Source organism: Labeo rohita, chromosome 12 (assembly GCF_022985175.1).
Source record: "Labeo rohita strain BAU-BD-2019 chromosome 12, IGBB_LRoh.1.0, whole genome shotgun sequence".
Lineage (NCBI taxonomy): Eukaryota > Metazoa > Chordata > Actinopteri > Cypriniformes > Cyprinidae > Labeo > Labeo rohita.
The window spans coordinates 15,957,893-15,984,175 of record NC_066880.1 but is presented as its reverse complement, the minus strand read 5'-3'; the positions used below and the strand labels follow the sequence as shown (position 1 = coordinate 15,984,175).

General features: G+C 36.6%; 1 protein-coding gene across 1 annotated transcript in view; it reads right to left on the bottom strand.

Annotated features, from left to right (window-relative positions):
• The window catches only part of odad2 (outer dynein arm docking complex subunit 2), a 68,352-nt gene that overhangs the window by 26,840 nt on the left and 15,229 nt on the right, over positions 1–26,283 (bottom strand). Inside the window, 9 exon segments of the mRNA XM_051123731.1 lie at positions 3,760–3,914; positions 4,079–4,189; positions 6,248–6,481; positions 7,343–7,552; positions 9,859–9,912; positions 9,914–10,006; positions 21,018–21,162; positions 22,471–22,611; positions 24,323–24,543. Coding sequence (XP_050979688.1) covers positions 3,760–3,914; positions 4,079–4,189; positions 6,248–6,481; positions 7,343–7,552; positions 9,859–9,912; positions 9,914–10,006; positions 21,018–21,162; positions 22,471–22,611; positions 24,323–24,543 — 1,364 coding nt within the window.

The window sequence follows — 26,283 nt, the reverse complement described above, 5'->3', positions numbered from 1 at the left end:
TCTTATTTTTTGGTGCAAATATATTAAAGTAAGTTCACATTATCATTAAAGACCAGCAATAATAATTTTCATTTTGATTACATAATAATGGCAATATATACATGTCAAAGTCAGACATGCCCCTTTGCCAGCTGTGATCCCTGGTTACTGGTTTAAACTTGGCCCAGGTTTTTAAAACATTTTTGGGTCAGCACACCTTAATAGCTTCAACAATTGATTGGCAATTAAGTTTAAAATACAATGAATTTAGGCCCAGAGCTGTAATAGCTGCTAATAGTGGAATGCGCTGACGAATAAAGTCTGCTTTGATCCAAATTGGCCAATCATAGTATTCTTATGGAGATTGATGTGATTACTCTGAGCTGTTTACAAAGCTCTACTGCTTTTTTTTTTAGCTTTTCTATGTAAATATGTGCTAGATGGACATCTTTGACCATTGCACCTCATCTCACAGCTTTTTCAACATGTTGTGCTCAAGACCCAGCCTTCTTTTCCATTTATCAGGGCTGTGGCTCTGGAATTGGATACTATTATGTGTGTCTCATGTTTATAAGAGCACAAACATGTTCTTTTTGATCACCCTCTTATGCCTGTCACTCTTAAAAAATGTTGGCAAATTGGACAGACAGTGAAAATACAGCGAAGACAACCACGCAACGATAATTTCTGATCACTGACATCACAGAAATGACAGCATTTTGGTGCTGATGTGTGAATGGACTCTTATTGGTAAAAAGCCAGAATGCCATTGCCTGTGTGAACAGCGTATTTGTAAATCTACTGGTAAAGTCATACTGGTAATTGTATGACAATTTACCGGGATTGCTGTGTGAAAGGGGCTTTTTTGTCTTGGTTATTTTGCATGGTTTTTGAAGCATCAATTTTGAGGGACCCATCAACTTGAATTTTACAGATTACTTTTTTTAAATCTCTGTGTTCCACAGACGTTACAAAATCATATGCTTCTGGGATGGCATGTTGTTGAGTAAATGATGACAGAATTTTCATTTTTGGGTTGAGTATCCCTTTAAGCATTAAAGGAGAAGTTCACTTTGAGAACAAAAATTTACAGATAATTTACTCACCCGCTTGTAATCCGAGACGTTCATGTCTGTCTCTCTTCAGTCATAAAGAAATTATGTTTTTTGAGGAAAACATCCTGAAGTGTCTCTCCATATAGTGGACTTCTATGGTGCCCCTGAGTTTGAACTTCCAAAATACAGTTTAAATGCAGCTTCAAAGGATCTTCTAAACAATTCCAGCCATGGAAGAAGTTTTTTTTTTAATGTATATACTAAAAAAATGTACTATTTATATATTTTAACCTCAAATGCTCGTCTTGTCTAGGTTAATGACAGTTACGGTAGGTCGAAAAACTCTCATCTTCAACTTTAAAATCATCCTACATCACTGCAGAAGTACCGCCCCAATGTTTACAAAGTGAATGTGCAAAGAAGATCCAACTCTACAAAAAAAAAGGTAAAATTGCGATGTAGGACGATTTTGAAGTTGGAGAAGAAAATGAGATAGGAGTTTTTCGACCTACCCTAACTGCCATGAACTGGAATACGCAGAGTTCACGCAGAGCTAGACAAGACGAGCATTTGAGGTTAAAAAGTATATCAATTGTATTTTTTTTAATTTAAACTGATCATTTTGGTAAATAAGACCATTATTCCTTGGCTCGGATTGTTTAGAGCCCTTTGAAGCTGCATTTAAACTGCATTTTGGAAGTTCAAACTCAGGAGCACCACAGAAGTCCACTATATGGAGATAATTCCTAAAATGTTTTCTTCAAAAAACAATTTCTTTACAACTGATGAAAGAAAGACATGAACATCTTGGATGACAAGGGGGTGAGTAAATTATCTGTAATTAAGTGAGTAATTTTTGTCCTCCTTTAAAGGGATAGTTGAAAATTTTGTCTTTAATTAGTTGCGTTTCTGTCTATGCAGGGTCAGAAAGGGCTCAGATTTCATCTAAAATATTTTAAATTGTGTTCCAAAGATGATTCTATGTTTGGAACAACATGAGGGTGAGTAATTTTAGGGTGAACTATCATTTTTAACACCTTAAACAATATTGTGCTTCACATGAAAACAAAACACTCTGAAAATGAATCTTTTTCTGTGTGAACAGGAGTTTACACTGCAGTAGTGTTCACCAAGTTTGTTTACTGGCTTGTTTAATCTCTCTTTTAAGCTTAAAGTTTCAACAAGGCTTCTTCAGAGGTATTAGCACAACCACAGTCTTAACAACTGAATGTTTTCACAGAGCATTACTTTTCTTAGAAGACACTTATTTGGCTAATGGGACATTAAGTGAATTGATTGTGGCATGGGGCACCTGCCTCCAGTTTCAGCAAACTAAGCCTGATGTAAACGCGGGATGAGCTTTTGTCAGTTTTGACTTATGAGGTGGAGAGAGAGCGGCCTTGCTGCTACTGGGCCATTTCAGACACAAGCCTCCCTCTGAATTCCTCTTTCAATACTATTCTATTTGCCGCTGGTGTTGGGCCAGACAGTAGATCCTTCTACAGATCCTCGTCTATAACAATCCCATAAAATAACATAAAAAAACCACTCTTATCACAAACTAAAAGTGTAGATTTATCAGCTCCCTGGCTTCAAAGTTGTGAAAACAACACCTGGTAATTTATAGACAGGTAATGGTGGAATTAAATAATGCATTTTTGAGCCCTGTAGAGTACATGTCCCCAAACGCATACTGCAAAGCAAAGTAATATGTGTAAATCACTTTTATATGAGAGTGCTTGTGTGACAGAACGGGCAGGCCAGATGATGATTCCAAGGTTTTTTTGTATTTATGGGGGAAAACGACTGCTTAAAAGACATCAGCCGCCAGAAAAATTACACCAGGAAAGCCTCCAGGATGGTCATCATCTTCACCGAGCTAAGTGACGTTGGAAGAAAGACCAGCGTGCTTTACATGACAAACGGTTTAAGAGTCTTTCAGCTTACACTCCTGATTATTACAGCACGACTGTTTCAGGGAAGCATTCCACATCTCCCACAGCCCACTTGCCACTAATGGAGCAACGGCCTCGACTAACACATCACGGGTGTCTATAAAATCAACACTTTACTTCATCTTTTGTTAGCGGTATGGGTGAAAGAACAATTCGCATTCCTCTAGCAAAAAGTCATCATAAAAGATCAGAGCTCATTCACAGAGTTTATAAAAACTTTTGTTCTCTCTTCAAATAATCACTTCTGTAGCTGCACTCAGCGCAGCCTCCGATGGACAATGGTTGACAGCTTTGAGCCATGGAAAATCTGAGTGTTAGAAGTGAACAAATGAGACATCTCATAAAAACAAAGGCTGCGTTTGATTGCACATCTCCTGTCCTTCACCTTACCAGACCCCTTTTCATGAGCCGTGCACAATTTGACCAAATCTGGAGCCAATTACGCATCTCGCAGCGACTTGACTCCTCCTAGTCTAAATATGCCACAGTGAGATCAAGAGGTCTATTGACCACACAATCAAATTTTGATTTTTAGGAATTTAGGAATGAAACCTAATTAAGAAGAACTATGTAGTACAGTTGTTTTAAACCTGTACTCTGCAAGTTATACCCCATAAACCTCATATTCATCTACTGTGATAAATTATATGAAGCAACATACTGTATAAAATATTTATTCCACACATGATGAGCAATTACGGTTGTTCTGAGAAGAAAACTGTCTAAAAAAATTAAAGAAATGTCTGTGCAGAAGCTCTGTAGTTACATACTTAGCAACATTTTCCAAGCTGATGGAACACTTCCAGATGGCTCCGGTCGTGGCCGCTAGTAACTGCTTGTTTTCAGCTTCGTTGAGCAACATGACCAGTGGCTTCAGTCCGTCGTACTGCCGCACCAAATCACGGGTATGTTTATCTTCTGCACACTAACGCACACACACACACACACACAGTACACAGATTTAGGCAGCATCGAGACAATGACGATCAGAGCCAGGACTAAATGAGTATTTTCATTTCGTTTTTACCTCAACCTCACCCCTTTTATACAGTGCCAAAGAAAAGTGTAGTTGAGTGTGTACGGCCGTACCTTAAAGATAGCGCTGGCACAGTGCATTTGGAGCTCCTGGTTGTCACAGCTGAGGTTCTTCACCAGATCCTCAATCATGCCCTCAGTCTGTATAGCAATTCTGTAGCTCTTCTGCCAACACAAACATGCAGAATGACTCTCCACGCTGAACACCTACTGTAAAAACCACTCTGCCCTGCCAAACAACACTGCGTGCAGCGGCATAGCGCTTATTTCATCCTAGGGTTTCTTGCTTCTGGCCTCATACAGTTGTTCACATCTTCAAACCGGTCCTTTAATAGAAACAATCTGCCAGTCAAAAGTAAGGTTTCATGAACAGCGTGCTATTTTCAGGCAAGTGTCCTTACATAGACTAGTTTTACATGTAGCATTTGTAGCTTGCGTTATGTTTCACAATACTTTTGTGTATGTAAACATTAGCATTGTTAGAAAAATACATTTTGAATTAAAATTAAACAACTGTTCAGTGGGTCCGTGAGATTATTATTACACAATTATTTTTTTTTTTTATAAAACGGATAGTTGCGGTCCTTGATTCTGATTGGTTGAGCCACGTCCGAAGCTGTTGTAAAATACACTACAAACATACACCTTTGTTTACGTCTTTGTGTTGCTTGGCAACCACTTTGTTGCAACCACAATCGTTTCTGAGGGACTACATTGTTTGGTGGAAGAATATTGTTTTTATTAATTTTATTAATATCATTACTTTATTAACTTTTTTTTTGTGAAACCTTACTACGTATACGAAATAACCATTTTATAAAAGCCTAACGATGCCCCTTGGCTGTTATAAATTCACTGTAAGCCATGGTTTCTTGGGGCTTATTGATTTTTTTTTACCACATTAAGATTGCATTATTGTGAAATATTATTTCAAATTTTATTTAATATTCTTTCAGATGGAATTTATTTTCCTATGGTGGCAAAGCTGAAGAGCTTCCAGTCATTAGTGTCACAAGATCCTCTAAAAATACATTTAAAATACTTATTTGGCACTCAAGAAACATTTCTTATTAATTATCAATGTTGAAAATAGTTGCTTCATATTTTTGTGGAGATTATGGCATTTTTTCAGGATTCTCAGGATTAAAAGTACAACATTTATTTGAAATATTTTAATGTCTCTACTGTCACTTTTGATTAATTTAATGCATCTTTGCTGAATAATAGTATTTCTTTCTTTCTTCTGTTTTACAAAGACATACTGCAAAAATCAACAATGTTTTTTTTTGGTAATCCTGAAGAATTTGTCATTTTACCACAAAATAATTGCTAAAATTTTGGTCTCACAAAAACTAAATTATAATTATCTAACTGAATTATCCATAATTTTGTTACTGTTCTGCATCTAACATAATTTATAATATGGTAAATGTGTAAATTTTTAACATTTTTACAAATTTCTCTAAATTACAACCACAAAATCAGTAATTTTGATTGCAAAAACCCCGGGAGAAAAAAATCATAAAATCCTGGAGGGACTGTCAAAACTTCACGTTTAATCAAACACTGTTAGTTGTGAGATTTACTAGCAATTAACCGTTCGCAACAGCTTGACTGACAGGTTGATCTGACCAATCATAATGCCAGATTCGCCATTCTGTCCGACAAACAAAACAGAAAGGAGAGTAGATTGACTTAGGTGGACTTAAACTTGAAATATTGTGTGTACTGACGTCAGCGGTTAAAATAAAATATGTTATGATGTTCATTCATGTTTTTTTTTGTGCTTTAAGTAAAGAAGAAAAGACGATCGGTTTACGTGTCACTGATCTAATAAGCCAATACAGTGATCTGATCAGTGAGCCACAAAACGGTAGCCTATTTATTGTTTGAATTTCTTAAAAAATGTCAACATTTTAAAGCTGAGAACTTGTTTCATACCAGAAGCAACACACATGATGTGTAGTGTGAGAGCAGCACTGTTTGTTGGACATAGCAAGAGTAAGGAGGGCGGGTTTGCAAAGGCTCAATTTCTGAGTGAAAATTGCTCAAAAGCGAATCCTAGACTAAATTTATTTCAGTGACTAGCTAATAAAGAAATTTCAAATAAATATTTCAAGCATCTGCTTTTGGTTTAGTAGTACTGTTTGTTTATGATAGGGTTTTCAAAACATGTCTACACTCATAATCTAAAACTGGCTCATTCAAACAGATGAAGCAAACCTCTGAAGCACACTCCTGCAAGGTTCCCACCACAGGGATGAGCATGTTCTTCTGTGATGACTTGAGCAGTCGAGCGAGCAGAGGGATTCCCCCGGCCCGACGAATGGCTTCCTTGTTCCTGGTGCTCTTGCTGCAGCTCCAAAGAGCCAAAGCCCCACAGCGCGCCACCTCCGCGTCCCTCTCCTGCTCCGCACTCAGAGACACACCGTCAGGCACGCAGTCCAACAACTCCACCTGCCAGAAACAACTTCAGCTTTTCAAACACACTTTCCTGTACTTGAATTTTGAAATACTGCAATAGATTTGTCAGTCTGCTTCACATGGTATTATTATTTCTACTACATTACTATTCATTATTGTGCTTTATATTGTTTCCATTTCACTCCGCATTAAGGTAAAAGAGTTGTTTCATGTAAAAACGAACTTGAATGTTTTATTAAAAGGCTCATGGTGTACTTTATGACATCTTCAGTACACTTCTGTCACTGAGTCTGCAGGATGTGGAACACAATCTCCTGCCCTGAAGCTGCCAACATTCATCTAAACATTCATCATCAGCCAAACACTGGCTGTTACTTAAGAGGGCTTGAAAATTCAGACTATGTCACACCAAAATCTACAAATGACCACATCCTTCAAAGAGTAAATTTCATGTTTCCCCCGCCGTCAAGCCAGAAAGGCCGCTCTAACACAGCATTACACGCGCGTGCTGTTCAGAGGTGGTCTGGGTCTTTAAATGTAACTAATCTATGATAGCTACATTGAGAACGTCCGAGTCTGGCCCCGAGTAAATATACAGAGCAGAGTAACACGCGAGCCCTAATCATACCGAGCGTCACTCTGTCAATAAACACACATGCCAGGATGAGGGGGAGCCTGACATTCAATCTGTTTTTACCTGCAATGTGCTCCCTTTGATGCTGGCACAGAAAATGACTGGAAGAAACAGTTTCAAAAGAAAAAGAAAGTGGAGAAATAGAGCGTGGTATATGTATGTTCCTTCAACATACTCTCCATCCTTTGTCTCACGTGCAAGTTTTTTAGTCATAGTCAACCTGTTTTGACACACACATAAGAAAATTTCACATTTCTCACCAGTCTCTTGATTCCACCATGCTGTCGGACCGTCCTGCGGGCCCGTCTGAACTTGGCCACGTTGGCGATGGTCTCTGCAGCCAGGCTCTTCAGTTCTTTCTCAGGAGAGTCCAGGATGGATACCATGGTTTGCAAACCACCCAGATCAGCAATAGTTTGCCGAATCTGAGAGTTACAACTGATCTCCTTCAAGATCTTCAAAGAACCAATCTAACAGCAAGGGAAAGTAAAGTATACATTTTTAGAATAACTGCTTTACACATCTAATGCCGTTTCATGTTGAATTGACTGAAATGTATGGGTTTTCATTTTTTAAATGTATGACTTTGCTGGAATTTTATGAAAGCTTCAACTTCTCTTTTACTTGACTGTTGTCATGTCAAAAGAATAAAAATGGCAGTGCCGTTATAATAGTAAGCGTTACCAAAATATTTTGTCATTAATTACTCATCCCCATGTTGTTCCAAGCTTGTAAGACCTTTGTTCATATACAGAATAAAATTAAGATATTATTGATGAAATCCAAGAGCTGCATAGACACCAATGCAACTTCCATGCTCAAGGCCAAGAAAGGTAGTAAGGACATAGACACAATAGTACATGTGACATCAGTGGTTCAAACTTCATTTTTGTGCAAAGAACACAAAAATAACAACTTTGATCAACAGTTTCTTCTCTTTTGTGTCAGTCTTCAACACACATTCACAAGAGTACCACAACGCCATTTTATTGATGTCCTTACTACCTTTCTGGGCCTTGAAGGTGGTAGTTCTGTTGTTGTCTATGCAATGTCAGAAAGCTCTCTGATTACATCAAAAATATCAATGACAGAATTTTCATTTTTGGGTGAACTAATCCTCTAATTTAGCAATTAATAATTTTATTAAAAGAGGTGCCATCTTGTAATTATGGTCATTTCAATAATATAAATGTAGAACTCAACCACAGTGGCTTAGCATATTGTATTATATATTGCATTATTGTTTTATGTGTGCATATTAGGTAGCAGCAGTTAACAGCAACTATTCATTATGAAACTAATATATATATAAGTAAAAAAATAAATTAATATGTAAATATACCACCATTCAAAAGTTTGGGGCTTGTAAGATTTTTTGGGGCTTGTAACTTTTATTCAGCAACAACAAATTACATTAATCAGTTTTAAATAAATGCTGTTCTTTTGAACTTTCTATTCTTTAAAGAGTCATAAAAAAGTTTATCATTATTTCCCCAAAACTCTTAAAAGCACAACTGTTTTCAACATTGATAATAATAAATGTTTTTTTTTTTTTCTTTTGGTGCATCAAACCATTTCTAGGATTTCTAGGAGATATGTCTCTGAAAAATCAGCTTTGCCAATCAGAGGAATAAATGACAATATTTCACAATATTGCTGTTTTTATTAGATTTTTGATCAAATAAATGCCACTTTGTGAACATCAGAGATTCTTTCAAAAATCTTACCAACCCTAAAATGTTGAACAGCAGTATACATATGTGACCCTGGACCACAAAACCAGTCATGAGGGTCAGTTTTTTTTTTAATTTAAGCATCAACTGAATAAATAAGCTTTCCATTGATGTATGGTTTGTTAGGATAGGACAATATTTGAAATTCTGGAAAATCTGGAATCTGAGGGTGCAAAAAAAAATCTAAATATTGAGAAAAAGGCGAGGACTGCAGGTGAATAGGGTAAAAAAAAAAAACAAGCAAACGAACAAACTGATAGTTATCACCTTGCTTACCCAGTTGATTGATTACATTGATAATTGCAAACATTTTTTGTATTAAAAGTTTTCTAAAATATTAGGTTAAAATATGCAAATGAAATATGTGCTAATTTGCATAAATCTAGTACAAAAATCTAAACACTAGATGAAGTCAGTTTCAAAATTCTTGTTTAATTTTTTTGACATGTTAGAGTCAAATGTTTTTACAGAAGAAATTGAGTATCTCATTTTTGTCACTCCATAACTCCCAGAATAGACAGAAAACAATATATTTTCACAATTTTTGGGGGGGATAGTTTGGTGTGCGTAAGTGCTACCGAAGTGGAGATTTATGCCTCAGTGTATGATAAAAAAAAAAAAAAACCTCATTTTGTAAAAACGGCCTTTAAAAATTGTCATTGAAATCTACTGACACAAATACATAAAGTGCTATAAAAGAAACACTTAACAGTGTATTTTGGATGTTTTCTTTCCACTAGTCTGAAAAAAAAAACACTTTATGACACTTTATAACTTGACAGGTCCAAATGAAGTTCTTAGCAATGCATATTACTAATCAAAAATTACGTTTTGATATATTTACGGTAGGATATTTACAAAATATCTTCATGGAACATGAATACCTAATATCCAAAGGATTTTGTGCTACTTATGACTGGTTTTGTGGTCCAGGGTCACATATGTCAAAATATAAACAAAATAAATTAAAAACAGAAAAATAAACTTTTCTTAGAGTCAAATGGTGACCTCTGACCCAATAAATTGAGTCTGTACGCACTTACTTTACATCTGATGTCATCTGTGTCAAGCAGGTTGATGAGAACCTCCAGCCCCCCCCACGTCTCTGATAGCCAGCTGACACGTTTCCTGGACCAGATTAAAGTCTCGCAAGGCGCACAACACAATCACCGTGGCTGTCTGATTAGCTCCCTGTTCACACACACAAACACACGTGGAGGAATTACACTAGCTGCTCCGTAACCCACAGACAGATGAACGGAGACAGCTGTTGTTTTATACATTTCATCTAAAACGTGAAATGACACACTGACTTTAGACAGAAAATGCCCCTGTTATTTTATACAGTGTGAAGGCTTAAGTACACAGCCACATTTGCACTGCACATTAATGGCGTAATTTCTCCACGAACCCCTTTTTCGACTCATTTGACCCACACCCCAAGATCACCTTCCCTTTGAGTTTTATTTTGTTGACCACATGTTGTGTATAAGTGTTTGGTATTGTGACTATAAACAGGGGTGGGGAGAGATCCTTTGATACAGACTACTGCTGTGCTGCGGCCTGAAACCATAGACAATGACCTAAGTTAGCAATTAAAAGAAAACAAGCTCTGAAATGTTGGAGATGATAATGGATTGGCTTTAGAAAAAGCTGTGTTTTGACAGTTGCTATATACACAGTGTTTTAGGTTGGTCGTTCCTCAGAAGTTGCCTACACAGTGAGTACAACAAACCAAACATGTGGCATTTGTTGGGCCAAGCTTTTAGCAGATACGTATCGCAGATGACTGCGGTTTTGATATCATTCACGGCATGTTCTTTATCGCTGGAATGAAATAACAGACGGGCGAGTGACAGATAAATAAAGCAGAGGATCCAGCAAAAATACTACACTATTAATCATCTTTAATCAAGAAATTATAGCTTTTTTAGTGATTGCTGTTTGTTTAGGTCAAAACCACAGATCTAAGATCAGCTTTCCCCTAGAGAAAACACCAGAAACTCCACTTCCATGTGTGTTTTTAATGTGATGGCTCGTTTTTCTCCTTGTTTTTTTTATGGAGCAGCTCTTATGAATGCAAACAAAGGCAGGCTTTTCTCTCCAGGGCTGGCGTTGTGCTCAATGCAGTAGGTCTCAAAGAGGCATGTAAGCTGCTGTAATGCTGCTCGTGCAGCAGAGCTTTGAAATATGACACTCAAGCCCAAAACTGAATAAACACTCCTGTTTCTTTTTCATAAAATGAGCAATAGATAAGATCCAGTGATTAGGCCTCACACTCTTTTTTTACTAGATGCAAGGTAAGCATCAAAGAAATTCAATGAAGTAGTTATTTTTGTTTTCTTTGCGTACAAAATATATTCTCGTATGGTTGAACTACTGATGTGACATGGGCTATTTTATCAATGTCCTTACTACCTTTCTGGGCATTGAACGTGGTAGTTACATGGCTGTTTATGCAGGGTCAGAAAGCTCTCGGATTTCATCAAAAATATCTTGATTTGTCCGAAGATGAACAAAGGTCTTACAGGTTTAAAGCGGCATTAGGGTGAGCAATTAATGACAGAATTTTTATTTTTGGGTGAACTATCCCTTTGTTTGTATGTTATTTGCAATTAAAAAAAGGCGCAAAACAGAATGGAAGAATGGGACACTTAAAGAACTACTAGTTCTTTAAATTTAAATTACTTTAAGTGTTTTTTAAGATTAGGTTTTAGATGATGGCAAAGGTAATCTAAAGTATGGTTATTATTAAAGGGCACCTGTTATGCAAAATCCATTTTTAGAAGGTGTTTGTATAGAAATGTGTTGGAATTGTGTGTACACAGCTATTTAAGAATGATAAAAATACATCCAGTCCTTTATTTTTAATCTTCATAAAATCAAACCAGACTCAAAAAACAAGCACTTTGGAGCCTGTCTGCAAAATATTGCATATTTCGGTAGCCCCGCCCATCGATATTGACCGACAGGTGCGTATTACCATATCCTGAGCCATATTGTCTGCATGCGATCAGCTGTGTCGAAAGCAGTGCCCCGTCAGGAACACCCTCTGTTTTATGATCATAAAACATTCAAGAATGTTAGTGTTTCTGCTGTAAATGTCTATTGAGGCTTTTTAGGAGTTTAACTGAAGTCTATTCACAACTTCAACTTGGTTTTACAAATGTTTGTAAGAGTTTATTTATATGTCTTTTGTAAAGTTCATTGATATTTTTCTATACCTGTAAATAAAGTAATTACTTGACGAATATAACAAAAACAGTACAGAGTTAATCTTGTTCATTGACTATTTATACTTTTATTGGATTTAAGTAGAAAAACGTGAAGCTAAATGTATTGTAAGATCATCTAACAGGCTACTGCAGTTATATTCTATTCATTGGCACTCAGGTGCGTTTACATGGAGCACTGTAATCGGTTTAAAAAGTTCAATCCGAATGACAATCCTCCATATAAACACCTCAATTGGAATAAAAATGCTCAAACTGAATGAAATTGTAATCGGTTTGAGAGGGGTGGGATAAACCTTTCTATTAACCGAACTAAATTAAAATTCTGCCATGTAAACACATTGAACAGATTACTTTACGTCTACGTCAAGCATGACAGGTGTCACAGCAAAGCAGAGGGCATTCGCAGGCTGCGCCCCCCGTCCATCCTCTCCCCTCCTTGCTAAACGTGATAGATTTCGAAAGCGAAAGTAAAACCGGTAAAACAGCTCGCATAAGAAATTGACTGTACGTTTTTGCGAACATCAGCAACTGCACACGATCCCAGATTGCACGCTTTGATTCATTGTTTAGCAACTCTTGGTAAGGAACTGGGAAGTTGCAGCTCAATTTCATGTAAGGGAACACACCCCTGAAACAGCACATTTTAGACCCACCCCAATAATGACACTTTTCAACACGTTATAATAAACAATCTGTATTGTATTTGGATCTGAAACTTCAAAGGCACATTCAGGAGAGTCATAAGATTAATATTACATCTTAAAAAAAGAGGCATAATAAGTGCCCTTTAAATAATAACACATATGGTGACTATGTACTGCACATTTCCAAAATAAACAAGCAATTGGTTTAACATGTTCTGGAAGAAGAAAAACAAGGAATGTGGACGTGAGAAGAGAAGAACATCAGATCAAAGTAAGAAAGAACATGATAGGACTAATAATAAATAATGAAGGGTAGAGCTGAAAGAAAGGGGTGGGGAAATATAAAAAAGAACAAGAGCGATGAAGGAGACAGACAGGAGAGAGCCATAAGAAGTGAGAAAAACAGTCATCGAGAGGCGGAGACAGAAAGATACAGAAGAAAGCGAGAGAAAAAGGCACATGTGTTGTCCATATTAAGTGGCCGGACTAAAGGTGAACCGAACCTAGCAGTGAATCCACTGCTATCTCTGTCTTGCCACTCTCTTCGTCTTCAAAGAATTCAATGGATTAGCATTGAACCTTGTAAAAACATAAAGCTATATTTAGTACTGATACCAGGGAAAAAGAAATCCAATGTTCATATGCTTTCATTTTCTAGCAGCTTTGGTCTCAGTGTGCTGTAGACATTCTTTACAAATCAGAAAACATCTGAAGGTCTTTTATAATGTCTCTGTCTCGAATCTAACGGGCCCTCACTCGCAGTCTGTGGTGTGAAGACAGATGTTCAGGACAGATGCACACACAGATAAAAGCTGTGAACATGGATGACTGACAGATTTATCATTTGAAATCACTATACACCTTACCCACATTAATGTTAGAGTGCTATCTCACCTCTCATATGTGACTGGAGGGATGTGCGAACACTTAGGGATGTTACTATACTTACTACTGTATATATTGCAAATCTCAGCTCCAGGCCCGGCTTCATGGGGGGTGGGCCAGGAGCTTGGGACATTAATGCAACGTGTAATGTTATGAAACTACAAGAATACTTTTTGTGCCTAAAGAAAACAAAAATGTGACCCTGGACCACAAAACCACTCATAATGAGATTTATACAATCGGTAATGTGAGGGTGCAAAAAAAGAAAAAAAAAAAATTGAGAAAATCGCCATTAAAGTTTTCTAAATGAAGGTCTTAGCAATGCACTAATTAAAAATTAAGTTTTGATATAATTATGGTAGAAAATTTACTAAATAAAAAAATTTACTAAATATCAAAATACATTTTGACCCATGCATGACTGACACGGTCGTTATTTTAGTTTTCTTTGCATACTATATAGTAAATATAGTGAATTGCTTGATAGTTTACATTATCCAAAAATGTACATTATATTATCACCCGTCTCTAATTTGCTAAACGCGATTATAATACATAAATATATTAACATTAAAATCATGATTTTCTGTAAAGCTGCTTCAAATCATTGCAAACTGTAAAAAAAAAGCTACATAATTAAACTGACTTCACTCGTCCACAAAAAAAATGGTGTCAATGTCCAAACTGTTTTTACTTACTTTCCACATTTGAATGACAAGAATGATAGTGCTGCCCAGGTCTACGGGCCTTATCTGACAGCTGTATTAAAACGTCTTCAGAAAAAAGGTTGTAAACGATGCCAGACATTCATCCGTGATCAAGGTTAAAAAGGCAAAAAAAGCTTGTTGCATTGCTTTCTACTTGTTGAAAACATTTGTCTTTAATAAATAACCGAGTCTGGCGGTATTTGAAATAATTTAACTGTCACAAAAACACTGAGCGAGCTGATAGATTGTAGCTCTGTTAGAAAGCAGAAAAGCAGGTCCCAGTGACAGCACAAGCTGTGTGTCACCATAAAAATCTATGCTGAGGAAAGAATACTTGAAATATTTAGCAAAAAACAGTGTGGAATGAGCCAGCATTCATAAATCCTGCCCACTGCAGACGGAGCTCTGAAAATTAACAAATTCTCCTGAAGAGCAAATCACAGAAGGATGGGAAAACAAAGAAAGAAAGCAGAAAGGAAAAAGGAGGAAAAGACAAACAGAGAGAATGGATATATAAATATAACCTAAGAAGAAAACAAAGCTGTACTGATGCTCTGGAGAAAATTGAGATGACAGAAAGAAAAAGAGTGATCAAGAGAACAAGGAGGTATTAGGAAAAGAGAATGTGAATGTTCATTCTGGCACGAGCGCTGCGTATGATACACACATTACAGTTAATTTATAGAGAAGCTGACTGAGGTCTGATCATTATCATTTATCCTCAATTAAGCAGCCAGCTTTCCAGAGCAAGATAAAGACAGCTGTATAAATGATTTACACAGAGAGAAGCCATAGAGCCACAGAGCAGAGCCGTCTCTAGATTTAAGAGCAAAGAGGTATCAGATTTGATGAACAGTACTAACTTGATGCAAAACAGCATATCCAAAATGTATTTATGAGCGCCTTCACTTTTGTGAAACCATTTGTGTGAAAATAGAAATGGATGTACTGCTTTAGATAATGCTGTTTTTTATTTATTTATTTAAACTAACATTCAAAGCTTGGGGTTGTTTTATTTTTTTATTTGTTTTTTTTTTTTTCAGGATAGATGTAACAAACTGATCATAAGTGACAGTAAAAATATTTATAAAGTTATAAAAATTTTAATGTCAAAAAATATATACCATGGTTTCCACAAAAATATTAAGCAACACAGCTGTTTTCAACACTGATAATAAAAAGAAATGTTATTTGAGAACCAAATCAGCATATTACAATAATTTCTGAAAGATCATATGAAACAGACTTGAGAAAAAAAAATCTGCTTTGCCATCACAGAAATAAATAAGATTTTAAAATCTATTAATTAGTGCTGTCAATCTATTTAAAAAATTATCTATTTAATTGCACATTTTTCTCAAATTAATCATGATTAATTGCTATTAATCTCACCTTACATTAAAGTTTTCAAATGTATTTTATATACAGTAGCAATAAATTAATGTAGAAACAACATAAAGACAGTATATTTTTAAGATTTGTTACACTTTTTTATGACTGAAGGTGAGTGTCACTAATACTAATATTATTGATGTCTCTAGGAAATTGTTATTTTTTTCCTAATATTAAAAAGGGATCATCGGATGCCCATTTTCCACAAGCTGATATTATTCCTCAGGGTCTTAATGAAAAGTCTATAATATACTTTGGTTAAAAATTCTCAATGGTAGTGTAAAACAACACCCTTTTTAACTTGTCAAAATGAGCTCTGCAAAAATCAACCCATTCTGATGGATTGCTCCTTTAAATGCAAATGAGATCTGCTCGCCCCGCCCCTCCCCTTCGTCACTGTGGAGTGACGAGCCTGTTTACTTTAGCCGCGAAACTTGCTAACTAGCACGTTATTAGGAAAGGTGATTGCGGAGATTCATAAAAAAAAAACCTTATACTCACTTCTGCTATAGGTGAAGCTAGATCACAAATGATTTGCGCGAGCATAGGCACATTTATGTAGTTTGGGAGGCGCATTCACCTTACAAACAAACGTAATCGAAATTGAAAATATTCCGAACACAGTCGGTTTCCTTCAGATATACACTAATATAAAAACACCTGCGGCAAGTTTTGATTTTGAAAAGTGCAGTGCTCATGTTTAAAGCCTTTTAAAAAATATATTTGTGGCGGTCAGTTTTGATAATGTGGCAGGCTGCCACGAATAAATCAATGTATGGGAAACACTGAACATTTACCATCAGACTACTTTTACGCATAAATGTAGCCTTGGTGAGCATAAAAGACTTTTTTAAAAGGTAGCGTAGTGAATTTGTCTGGTCATGTCATCTCAATGAAACTGGCACTATTGAGCCAACCCACTCTGAATAATATAAAAGCTTTTATCAGAATACTGATTTTACCATGCTCCTTTTAAACCCTTTAAAAAAAATAATAACAATATAGTGGTAAAGCTTTTTAAATGAATAAATGAATAAAAGCAATCTGTTTGACTCCACTGCATCACACAGGACTGTGATGAGGTGCACCAGCAGCTTGATCTGTCATTTTATTGCTCCATTTGTCCAGTAGAGGGAGCAAGACCTCATAACGGCCATGTGAGATAACAAGTCAGGGACATTACTCTGGTTACAAATAACAACTGTTCTATTCTGACAGGAATTTCAACTTCTGCCACTACGCAGATGGAAAAGTGTAGCTTCTGCAGATGATTTATTGTCTAAATTAATTTCATGCTGAGGATCATTTTAAAACCTCTAAAAGTCTACTTATGCACATTATTTTTCTAAAAGAGCATTTCTTAACCTTGTAGTCTGCGAGAAACAGTGAGCACTGTAGTGAGGCATGAGCCACGCAGTGAGACAGATCCAAATTTAGACATTTCCTGAGCAGACAGAGACACTCTGCAAACTTTCAGTGAAATTGAGTCAGTAATAAAAAATTTAGGTAATCACATTGGCGAAAATTGCAAACACTTTTTCAGCATATAAGAGCATTAGGCCACTAGCAATTCACTTACTTACAAGCGATTAACGAGGAGCAGAACGGGGTAATTGGGAGACGGGAGAGTGTGAGAGAATGCTTCTATGCAACTTTGTTTGGCTGCCATGTTTCTCTAATTCAAGCTAATGAGGCAGTTGGGCCGAATCTGGTGAGACAAACAGCCCGTGGCCACCTCCTCTACACACTGACGCAGTTACAAAGTGCGTCTGTGAATGTGTGAACGTGCAATTATACTCAACGCTCGTTCTTTGACACATCCAGGCAACGACTGAATGTTTTGCGGTCTAAAGACATGCACGATTTCCTAATATAACACTAATACTGCCACGAACATCATGAAAGGATATAGTCACCGGTGCAAACTGCCCTCCGTACATGTGTACAGAAAGGCAAACACGAAGACATGTAAATGTACAGCTCAGGTAATGTACACTGCAAAAACCTCCCTAGATAAACAGCCATTAAAGCACAAGTCCGATCATTCATGCATCACCTTATAGAAACGTAATCTCCCAGAAATACAAACGCATGTCTATACCATGGAAAAGAGCAGAAGAAAAGACAGAAGGGAGGAGAAAAACTGAACCTTCGCTCCAAAAATAAAACAGATATTTAGTTTGGCACAGACTGTGTTTCGGCTTCTGATGGTAATGACATTATAAGAGCGCTACTGGACAAACCCTCATAAATAAGAACTGTGGTTTCCAGACAGATAGAATGCTGGGAAGGGCACGTTACAAACACATCCTGTCTAGAGTTGAACATAGCACTGTAACAAACGCATCCCCAAACACCTCACACAAATCATCAGCAAAAAACAAACTTTTCAAATCCACTTTTCAAACGAATCAAACAGGATTTTATCATCAAGTGCTTTTTTTCCTGACGTTTGCTACAGGATGAGCACCTCCCTTTGGGAAAATCACATTCGTTATCCAGTGTTTTACTGAGCTAAAAATATCTACCTGCGGCTGAACTTTGCATGGATGTTTTTCTTTACATGATTTATTGCGCACTACACTGAAGAAGATTCTTTTAAAAATCAAGTGTTTAACATCAGCGCCCTTTTTATCTAAAGTAGGCCTATGCCTTCTATGATACCTTTTACTGTATTACAAAAGGAGGTTACTTTATTTTATTCCTTAATGTCAGTGACCAGTTTTGCAAATTTATGTTCTTTGTAAACACCTATTTAATGATAATAAAAACACATGATAATATTGTAAATAACCCATTGCCAGTCCACTTCCAGAACAACAATTCACAGATAATGTACTCACCACCTTGTCATCCAAGATGTTTATGTCTTTCTTTCTTCAGTCGTAAAGAAATTATGTTTTTGAGGAAAACATTTCAGGATTTTTCTCCATATAATGGACTGATATGGTGCTCCCGAGTTTGAACTTCCAAATGCGGGTTCAAACGATCCCAAATGATTGTAAACAATCCCAGCCGAGGAAGAAGGGTCTTACTTAGCGGAACGATCGGTTATTTTCAGAAAAAATAATACAATTTATATAATTTTTAATGTCAAATGCTCAGCTTGCTTGCCTGAACTCTGTGTATTCTGGTTCAAGACAGTTGGGGTATGTCGAAAAACTCAGATCGTATTTTCTCCTTCAACTTCAAAATTGTCCTATATCACTGTTTTACCTTTTTTGTTAAGCGTGTTTGACCTTCTTTGCATGTTCACTTTGCAAAGACTGGGTCTTCTGCTTCTGCAGCGATGTAGGATGATTTTGAAATTATTTTTGAAGTTGAGAGAGAAAATTAAGAAAATAAAATGTTGTAATGAAAATAACCGATAGTTTCGCTAGTGAGACCCTTCTTTCTCGGCTGGGATCTGCATTTGGGAAGTTCAAACTCAGGGCACCATATCAGTCAATTATATGGAGAAAAATCCTGAAATGTTTTCCTCAAAAAACACAATTTCTTTACGACTGAAGAAAGAAAGACATAAACATCTTGGATGACAAGGGGGTGAGTACATTATCTGCAAATTGTTGTTCTGGAAGTGGACTTCTCCTTTAACTCTCCAACACAGTGGCAATACTGCACTTTAATGCTGGTTGCCAACAGAAAAAAAACATGTGGCTGCTGCACAAAATCATGTAAAAGAGGATGACACACAAAAGTGAGACACTGTGCCTGCACTCAACAAAAGTCAGTTTGCCAGAGTGGACGTTATTTGGAAAAAACATGTGATATTAGACACTCCGGTCTTGCCATGTCCCAGAAAATTTTCAGCCCAAAACAAACTCAAAACCCGCCCAAACAGAATGAAAACTAGCCTAATTTCCCTTGGTCCAATTGCAGTTGACAGGTGCGGGATTTCTAAACGTGCCATCTTTTCTTCAGTGGCTATTTCAGCTAGCTTTAGGTTGCCAGGTATTCATTACAAGTATCAATACGCATTAGTAAAAGAATCTGTTTTAATTTTTTGCCTACAGATAAACTTTTTGACAGCTGCAGGACATTATAAAAGAAAGAAAGAAAAAAAAGGAAACGTAATTGTATTATGAAAGCCCAAAAGACCAAAAAACTCTGGCAACACTGTCTGCAGGAAGTTCTTTTTGTACACTTTTGTTACGGTTACAAAATCTCTTTCCGTCTCCAAGTGCTAATATTTTTTGTGCGACTCATTTTTATTTTCTGGAAAACAAGTTTTGAAAAAAAGATGAATTTTAATGATAGCATTTTTTTCTTTAGATATCGAGATATCGAAATATACACTACCAGTCAAAAGTTTTTGAACAGTTTTTAATGTTTTTTAAAGAAGTCTCTTCTGCTCACCAAACCTGCATTTATTTGAACCAAAATACAACAAGAGCAGTAATATTGTGAAATATTTTTGCTATTTCAAATAACTGCTTTCTATTTGAATATATTTTAAAATGTAATTTATTTCTGTAATCAAAACTACATTTTCAGCATCATTACTCCAGTCTTCAGTGTCACATGATTCTTCAGAAATCATTCAAATATGCTGATTTGCTGTTCAAGAAACATTTTTATTATTATTATTATTATTATTATTATTATATAAATAAAGGTGACTTGACTTGACTTGACTATTATTATCAATTACAGTTACATTTTTTCAGGATTCTTTGATGAATAGAAAGATCCAAAGATTAGCATTTATCTGAAATAAAACACTTTTGCAACATTATACACTATACCATTCAAAAAGGTTTTTTTGGGAAAGAAATTATAGAAATTAATACTTTTTATTTAGCAAGGACGATTTAAATTGATCAGAAATGATGATAAAGACATTTATAATGTTACGAAAGTTTACTATTTCAGATAAATGCTGTTCTTCTGAACTTTCTATTCATCAAAGGAAGCTGAAAAAAAATATCTACTCAGCTGCTTTCAAAATCAAAACAATAAATGTTTTTTGAGCAGCAAATCAGAATATTAGAATGATTTCTAAAAAACCATGTGACTGGAGAAATGATGCTAAAAATTCAGCTTTGAAATCACAGGAATAAATTACATTTTAGAATATATTCAAATAGAAAAGACATATTAAATAGTAAAAACATTTCAATTTTTTCCTGTTTTGCTGTATTTTGGATCAATGCAGGCTTGCTGCGCAGAAGAGACTTAAAAATCTTACTGTTTAAAAACGTGCTGTCGATGTATATCATTATAATATTACAGTGAATTCTTTTGGCCACAGTAATTGTGTAGTGAAAATCTGGTATCATGACAGCCCTAGTACTGTTGCATGTTGGTGAATGCATATATAAGCCAATGTGTTTTTTACCTTTAAGTATTTAACCAGCTTTTGTATCTGCCAGTATTCAGAAGGCAAGTCGGTGGGGATCTCAGTACGTCTTTCAGGCTGTTCCTCATCTTCTTCATCCTCTGATGAACTCTCACTGAAGTAGTCAGCTCCTCCTGGGCTTTTGCTGCGCACACACACACACACATGCACCTATTAGACGTATTAATATTCAAGCTGGCCCACAATTTTATGTCTCTCAGACAAGCACTCTCCCACAGAATTTTCTCAGGGTAGAAATGAGAACTATCCATACATAACGGGACATTATAGAAAAAGCCTTTCTATAATAAATAGAGCTTAATACATCAAATCGGAGGAGAGTTGAAGCAGGTGCAAGCCAAACCACACAGCACATTCTCTCAAAGCTCTGGTAAAATCTCTCTGAATCCAATGAGGAATGAATTATTGCTTTCTGAAAGGCCTTCATGCTCAAACCCTTGGACACAACGGCCATCAAACTCAGGGGTGTATTTGAAGTGTCATCTTAAGCCATGGCATCAAATTAAACGGCAGGGGATGGAGAGAACAGAGACAGAGCAACAGAGAAAGAGGAAGACTGGAGTGGTCATCAGTGTGTTTCTGAACTCTTTCATCGCAAGCTTATACACGCATGCACAAACGCAGATGGCCGTTAAAGCGGATCAGGCTACTGAAATGAACGTATCGTCAAACGAGTCATGAAACCCGGTACACACGAAGAAGAGGCCAGAGGGACTCAAATACGTTTTCCAGGGGATAACAGTATTGCCGGACAGCAGCGGACTTGTCTTTGTAATTCACGCCATGATAAACAGAAAAATTGGTGCTAGTCGCTGTCTGGAAGATGAGTGTGCTGGCTTACATTACTGACATGTTTGTGTACAATCTTCAGAAAGCTACACTGACTTTTGTGTGCATAACTGATTTAACGTTTCTATTAGTAGTAGGACTTGGGAAAGAGAGACTGCGGCTACACCCGGAGCTCCTTACAGGCAGGACTGTGTACTCTGGCAGGCGACGTTATGGGGACAGCTGGAGTTTTCGCTCACCGTCGCCAAACAGACAGAGAGGAGTCAGGAGAAGGAACAGGGTTATCAGCGGCTCAGGCACAGGCCGGTTATTACAGACCGCTACTCCCAGTAGCACCAGAGGAACGTTCTATGTGCACACCAACCTGAACGGCTGCTTCATCCGTGTCTTATTAAAGGCTATAAAACGAATACTTATCCACAGCTGAAATAATTTGCCTTGAAAGTGAGTCTTTATTTCCAATTCAGTGATTGGATACGTTTTTTTACATTTGGCCAGAGGAATAAAGGGTTATTCAATTATGCGTGTTCCTGGGAGAGGGTTTTTCAGATCCTGTTTCAATGGTTAGGTTTTTACCTCAGAGAAAATACCATATGTACAATGAAAAAAGCGATTTCTGTGGACTGAGATTATGGTGGCATACATTTTTTGAGAAGATTGGCAGCCTGGCAGAGACGATCCGGAAATAATAGCTTTTTTTTTGCTCTCTGATGCGGGTGACTTTCTGCCGTGTTCCAAGATCTTCTTGCCTTCTTTGCTCCGTCTGGACTTCTCCTCTGTCTCACTGAAAAAAAAACAACAACAATCAGACATTATTTTTTTAATCACATGCCGTCATAATTGTTGAATTTGTCACTCACATGAAATGATTGCAGCAATTAGCAAATGAAAACAAATTATCAATTTCCGAAAGGGAAAAAGAAGGGAAATCAAGTCCGAGCCTACATTTGTTTCTCATTCGAAAAGTTGTTTCGCTTGGATAGGAAAAAAAGACAATCACAATTTCAAATTGACTTAGTTGGGATACAGTTGAGATCTAAAGTTTACACACACCTTGCAGAATTTGCAAAATGTTAATTATTTTAGCAAAATAAGAGGGATCATACAAAATGCATGTTATTTTTTATTTAATACTGACCTGAATAAGATATTTCACATAAAAGGCGTTTACATATAGTCCACAAGAGAAAACAATAGTTGAATTTATAAAAATGACTGTTCAAAAGTTTGCATACACTTGATTATTAATACTTTTTTTTGTTTAGTGATAGCTGTTCATGAGTCCCTTGTTTGTCCTAAACAGTTAAACCGTCTGTACTTCTTCAGAAAAATGCTTCAGGCCCCACAAATTCTTTGGTTTTTCAGCATGTTTGTGTATTTGAACCCTTTCCAATGATGACGGTATGATTTTGAGATCCATCTTTTCTCACTGAGGACAGCTGAGGGATGCAACTATTACAGAAGGTTCAAACGCTCCCTGATGCTTCAGAAGGAAAAACAACGCATTAAGAGCCGGGGGGTGAAAACTTTTGAACCCAATGAAGATGTGTATATTTTTCTTATTTTCCCCCAAATACCTTTTTTTTTTTAAATTTAGTACTGCCCTTCAGAAACTGCAGAAGATACTTCCATGTTTCTCAGAAGACAAAATTAGTTAAATTTACCTTGATCTTCAAATTCAAAAAGTTTTCACCCCCAGCTCTCAATGCATCGTGTTTTCTTCTGAAGCATCAGTGAGTGTTTAAACCTTCCGTAGAGTCCCTCAGTTTTGAAAAGATGGATCTCAAAATCATACAGTCACTGGAAATTTTAAATGTCTTGTTTGCTTTGTATGGTATTTGTCTGATATTTTATTTGCACCACACAAGTATCACAGTAGGTGAATGTTCCATGTACAATTTTTTAAAGAGCCACACCAATTTTCAGTTTAATTGGCACCTTTGCTGCATTCCCTGGTCTTTCTTTTTTTCCCCCAATGTTTCTCCCATCAGGTAATATTTTTGTTTTAGTCTTCTGTAACTGTAGCTTTCCAGATGCTATCTAGTACTGTGACACCTTACAGAGAAAGCTTACAATATTTGAATTCAAGTTTGGTTCTGGCAAAACAGTGTAATTTTCACATCTGGGAAATGCTTTTTTCTCCAAAACAAAGGATTATTGTTTTGGAAATCCTAGATGACTGGTCAGAGAAGGTTTACCAGTAACAAGTGTTGAAATAGCCAAAGGGCTGATTTGTCTGCTAGATCAATCCAAGAGGGAGAACACATGTCTGAGTGATCAACTCTGGCTTTATCAGCTGACTGTCACTATGGATAGCTATGCCATGACTTCACCAAATGACACTCACAAGGCAACAGCCACTAATATATAAGCCAAGTCTGGCTGACTATTATCTGAATAGCATGTAGGCAAACAGTATGTAGAGTCAGTGGCCTCTTATGTAAATGCTGTGATGGTTTTTTGCGACTCCATTGGGATTTGGAATTATCACTTACTCATAAGAAGACGTGAGGCCGAGGTTCTTCCATTTCAAAGATGGTTCTAATTTCTTCTTCCTACCGCCCGGCTTGTTCCGCACAAGCTGTTGTCTAGCCTTCTCAGGCACATTCTTTTCCTCATGGTCGTAAGACTTCAGGGTTTGGCCTGTTTCCTCCACATCAACCGTTTCCACATGTAAGATCTTTTTAGCGGATGGCACATCTTGAATGGCAGAGTCCTGTAGAAGAGAGTGAATAAAAAAGAAACAAGATAGTCAGGAAAAGGACATGTCTCAATTTGTACCAAAAACACAGACTTGGGTAGTTAAAAGAGTTTATTCTTTTAAGCATTTTTCATTTAACAACGTTCTTTCTGAATGTACTCTTAGCAATATATTTTACATTTTACATCTAACATATTGTCTCTTTATTGGGGAGGCACATCACACACTCATCTTCGAGCTAGCGCACATTTTTCATTCTGAGAAAGAGATGTATAAAAACTAAATCCCACTTATGAATTTGTATCCCTGAACGTTTATATAATACAGCCTTTCTCCACAGTCCACTGCCAGAAAAACAATCCTGCCTTTGAGTTATGAGAATAAATGAAAAAAAGTAGAAACATATTTCCAAAATTTTTTGTTAATTGCCTATACAATATGAGAGGTTTATTGTTTCTGTACATTCTTGAACTGCATGCTGGCAGTTTGGCACACAGTCAGTGGAGGCTTTGTGGCAAAGTAACGCAACAATGATTTTTTGAAATGGTAAGGGTCTCCTTATTTCTCTTTCTCCATCTTCTTTATTAATTTTGTGAGAAGCTCAACAGGAGACATATGAATGGTTCAGAGGCAGGAAAGTTTTTAGTCACAGGCACCTGCTATGCGCTGCCACCAGCCCTTCAGTGGCTCCGTCTTTTAGAGAGCTATAGCAAGAAAAAGTAACAGAAAGTGCAAGAAGAAGAGAGAATAGTATAAGAGAGGAAGAGTTCAGAAAGAGTACACAAGGGAAAAAGCTTTTAATATGGCACAAGGGACTCTATTTGGATCCAGCTGGGCTAAGCACACTTTATGCCTTTCATGAGCTTGTCTGGACTAAAGAAGGCCAAAGTTAAGAAGAGCCAAAATTATATCCATTTCCTCGTACCACTCCACCCACCTTTAATATTATAATTGAAGTAATAAACCTGCAAAAACTTTGTCCAAGAACAAGTAGGGAGAATGAACTCTTCAGTATGGCATCCCAAACAGAAGCCTGAATATTAAGAGAAAACCTCAAAAAGTACTCAGTAAACCTCAAACTACTGCAAAATCTAACTATAAAGAAAGAATGACAATGAAAGGCATTTGCAAAAGAAGTCTATTCCAAAACCTAGTGAGCTAACTATTATAGATGGAACTCGCAACTGATGATGCAATACTCTAATATGCATAAACATACACAACGTTGAGTACAACATTACAAAATGCTAGACAACATTACAAAAGATGGCTGCTAAATGACAGTTCGAGTGGCGTAGATAGTAAAGCGCGTAACGTGTTCTTTTTGACGCAATCGACCCGAGTTCGAATCCGCCTTTTGCCGAATTTTTTCTTCTTTTCACATCTAATTTCACATCGCAACAAAAGGTAGATATAAGGGTCATTCAATAATTAGGGGTACATTTAGAATTTGACACTGTGAAGAAAAAGTTTTCCTATTTCCCAAAAACCCAAATATGACCTTACATAACTGCTTTGAAACAATCTCTATTGAATAAAGTGCTATATAAATAAAGGTGATCTGTAGAAATATGTGCATAAAATACTGCTGTCCACCATGTTACCTTTACTGGGTAACACAGTTGACAGGTAACTTAGTTGGCATTTTTACTGTTTTGGGCCTATACTCAACATGGAAGCCTAGAACTACTGAGCATATGGTATGTTTAGTTTGGAATCAGTAAGATTTTTAATGGTTTTTAAAGATGTTTCTTA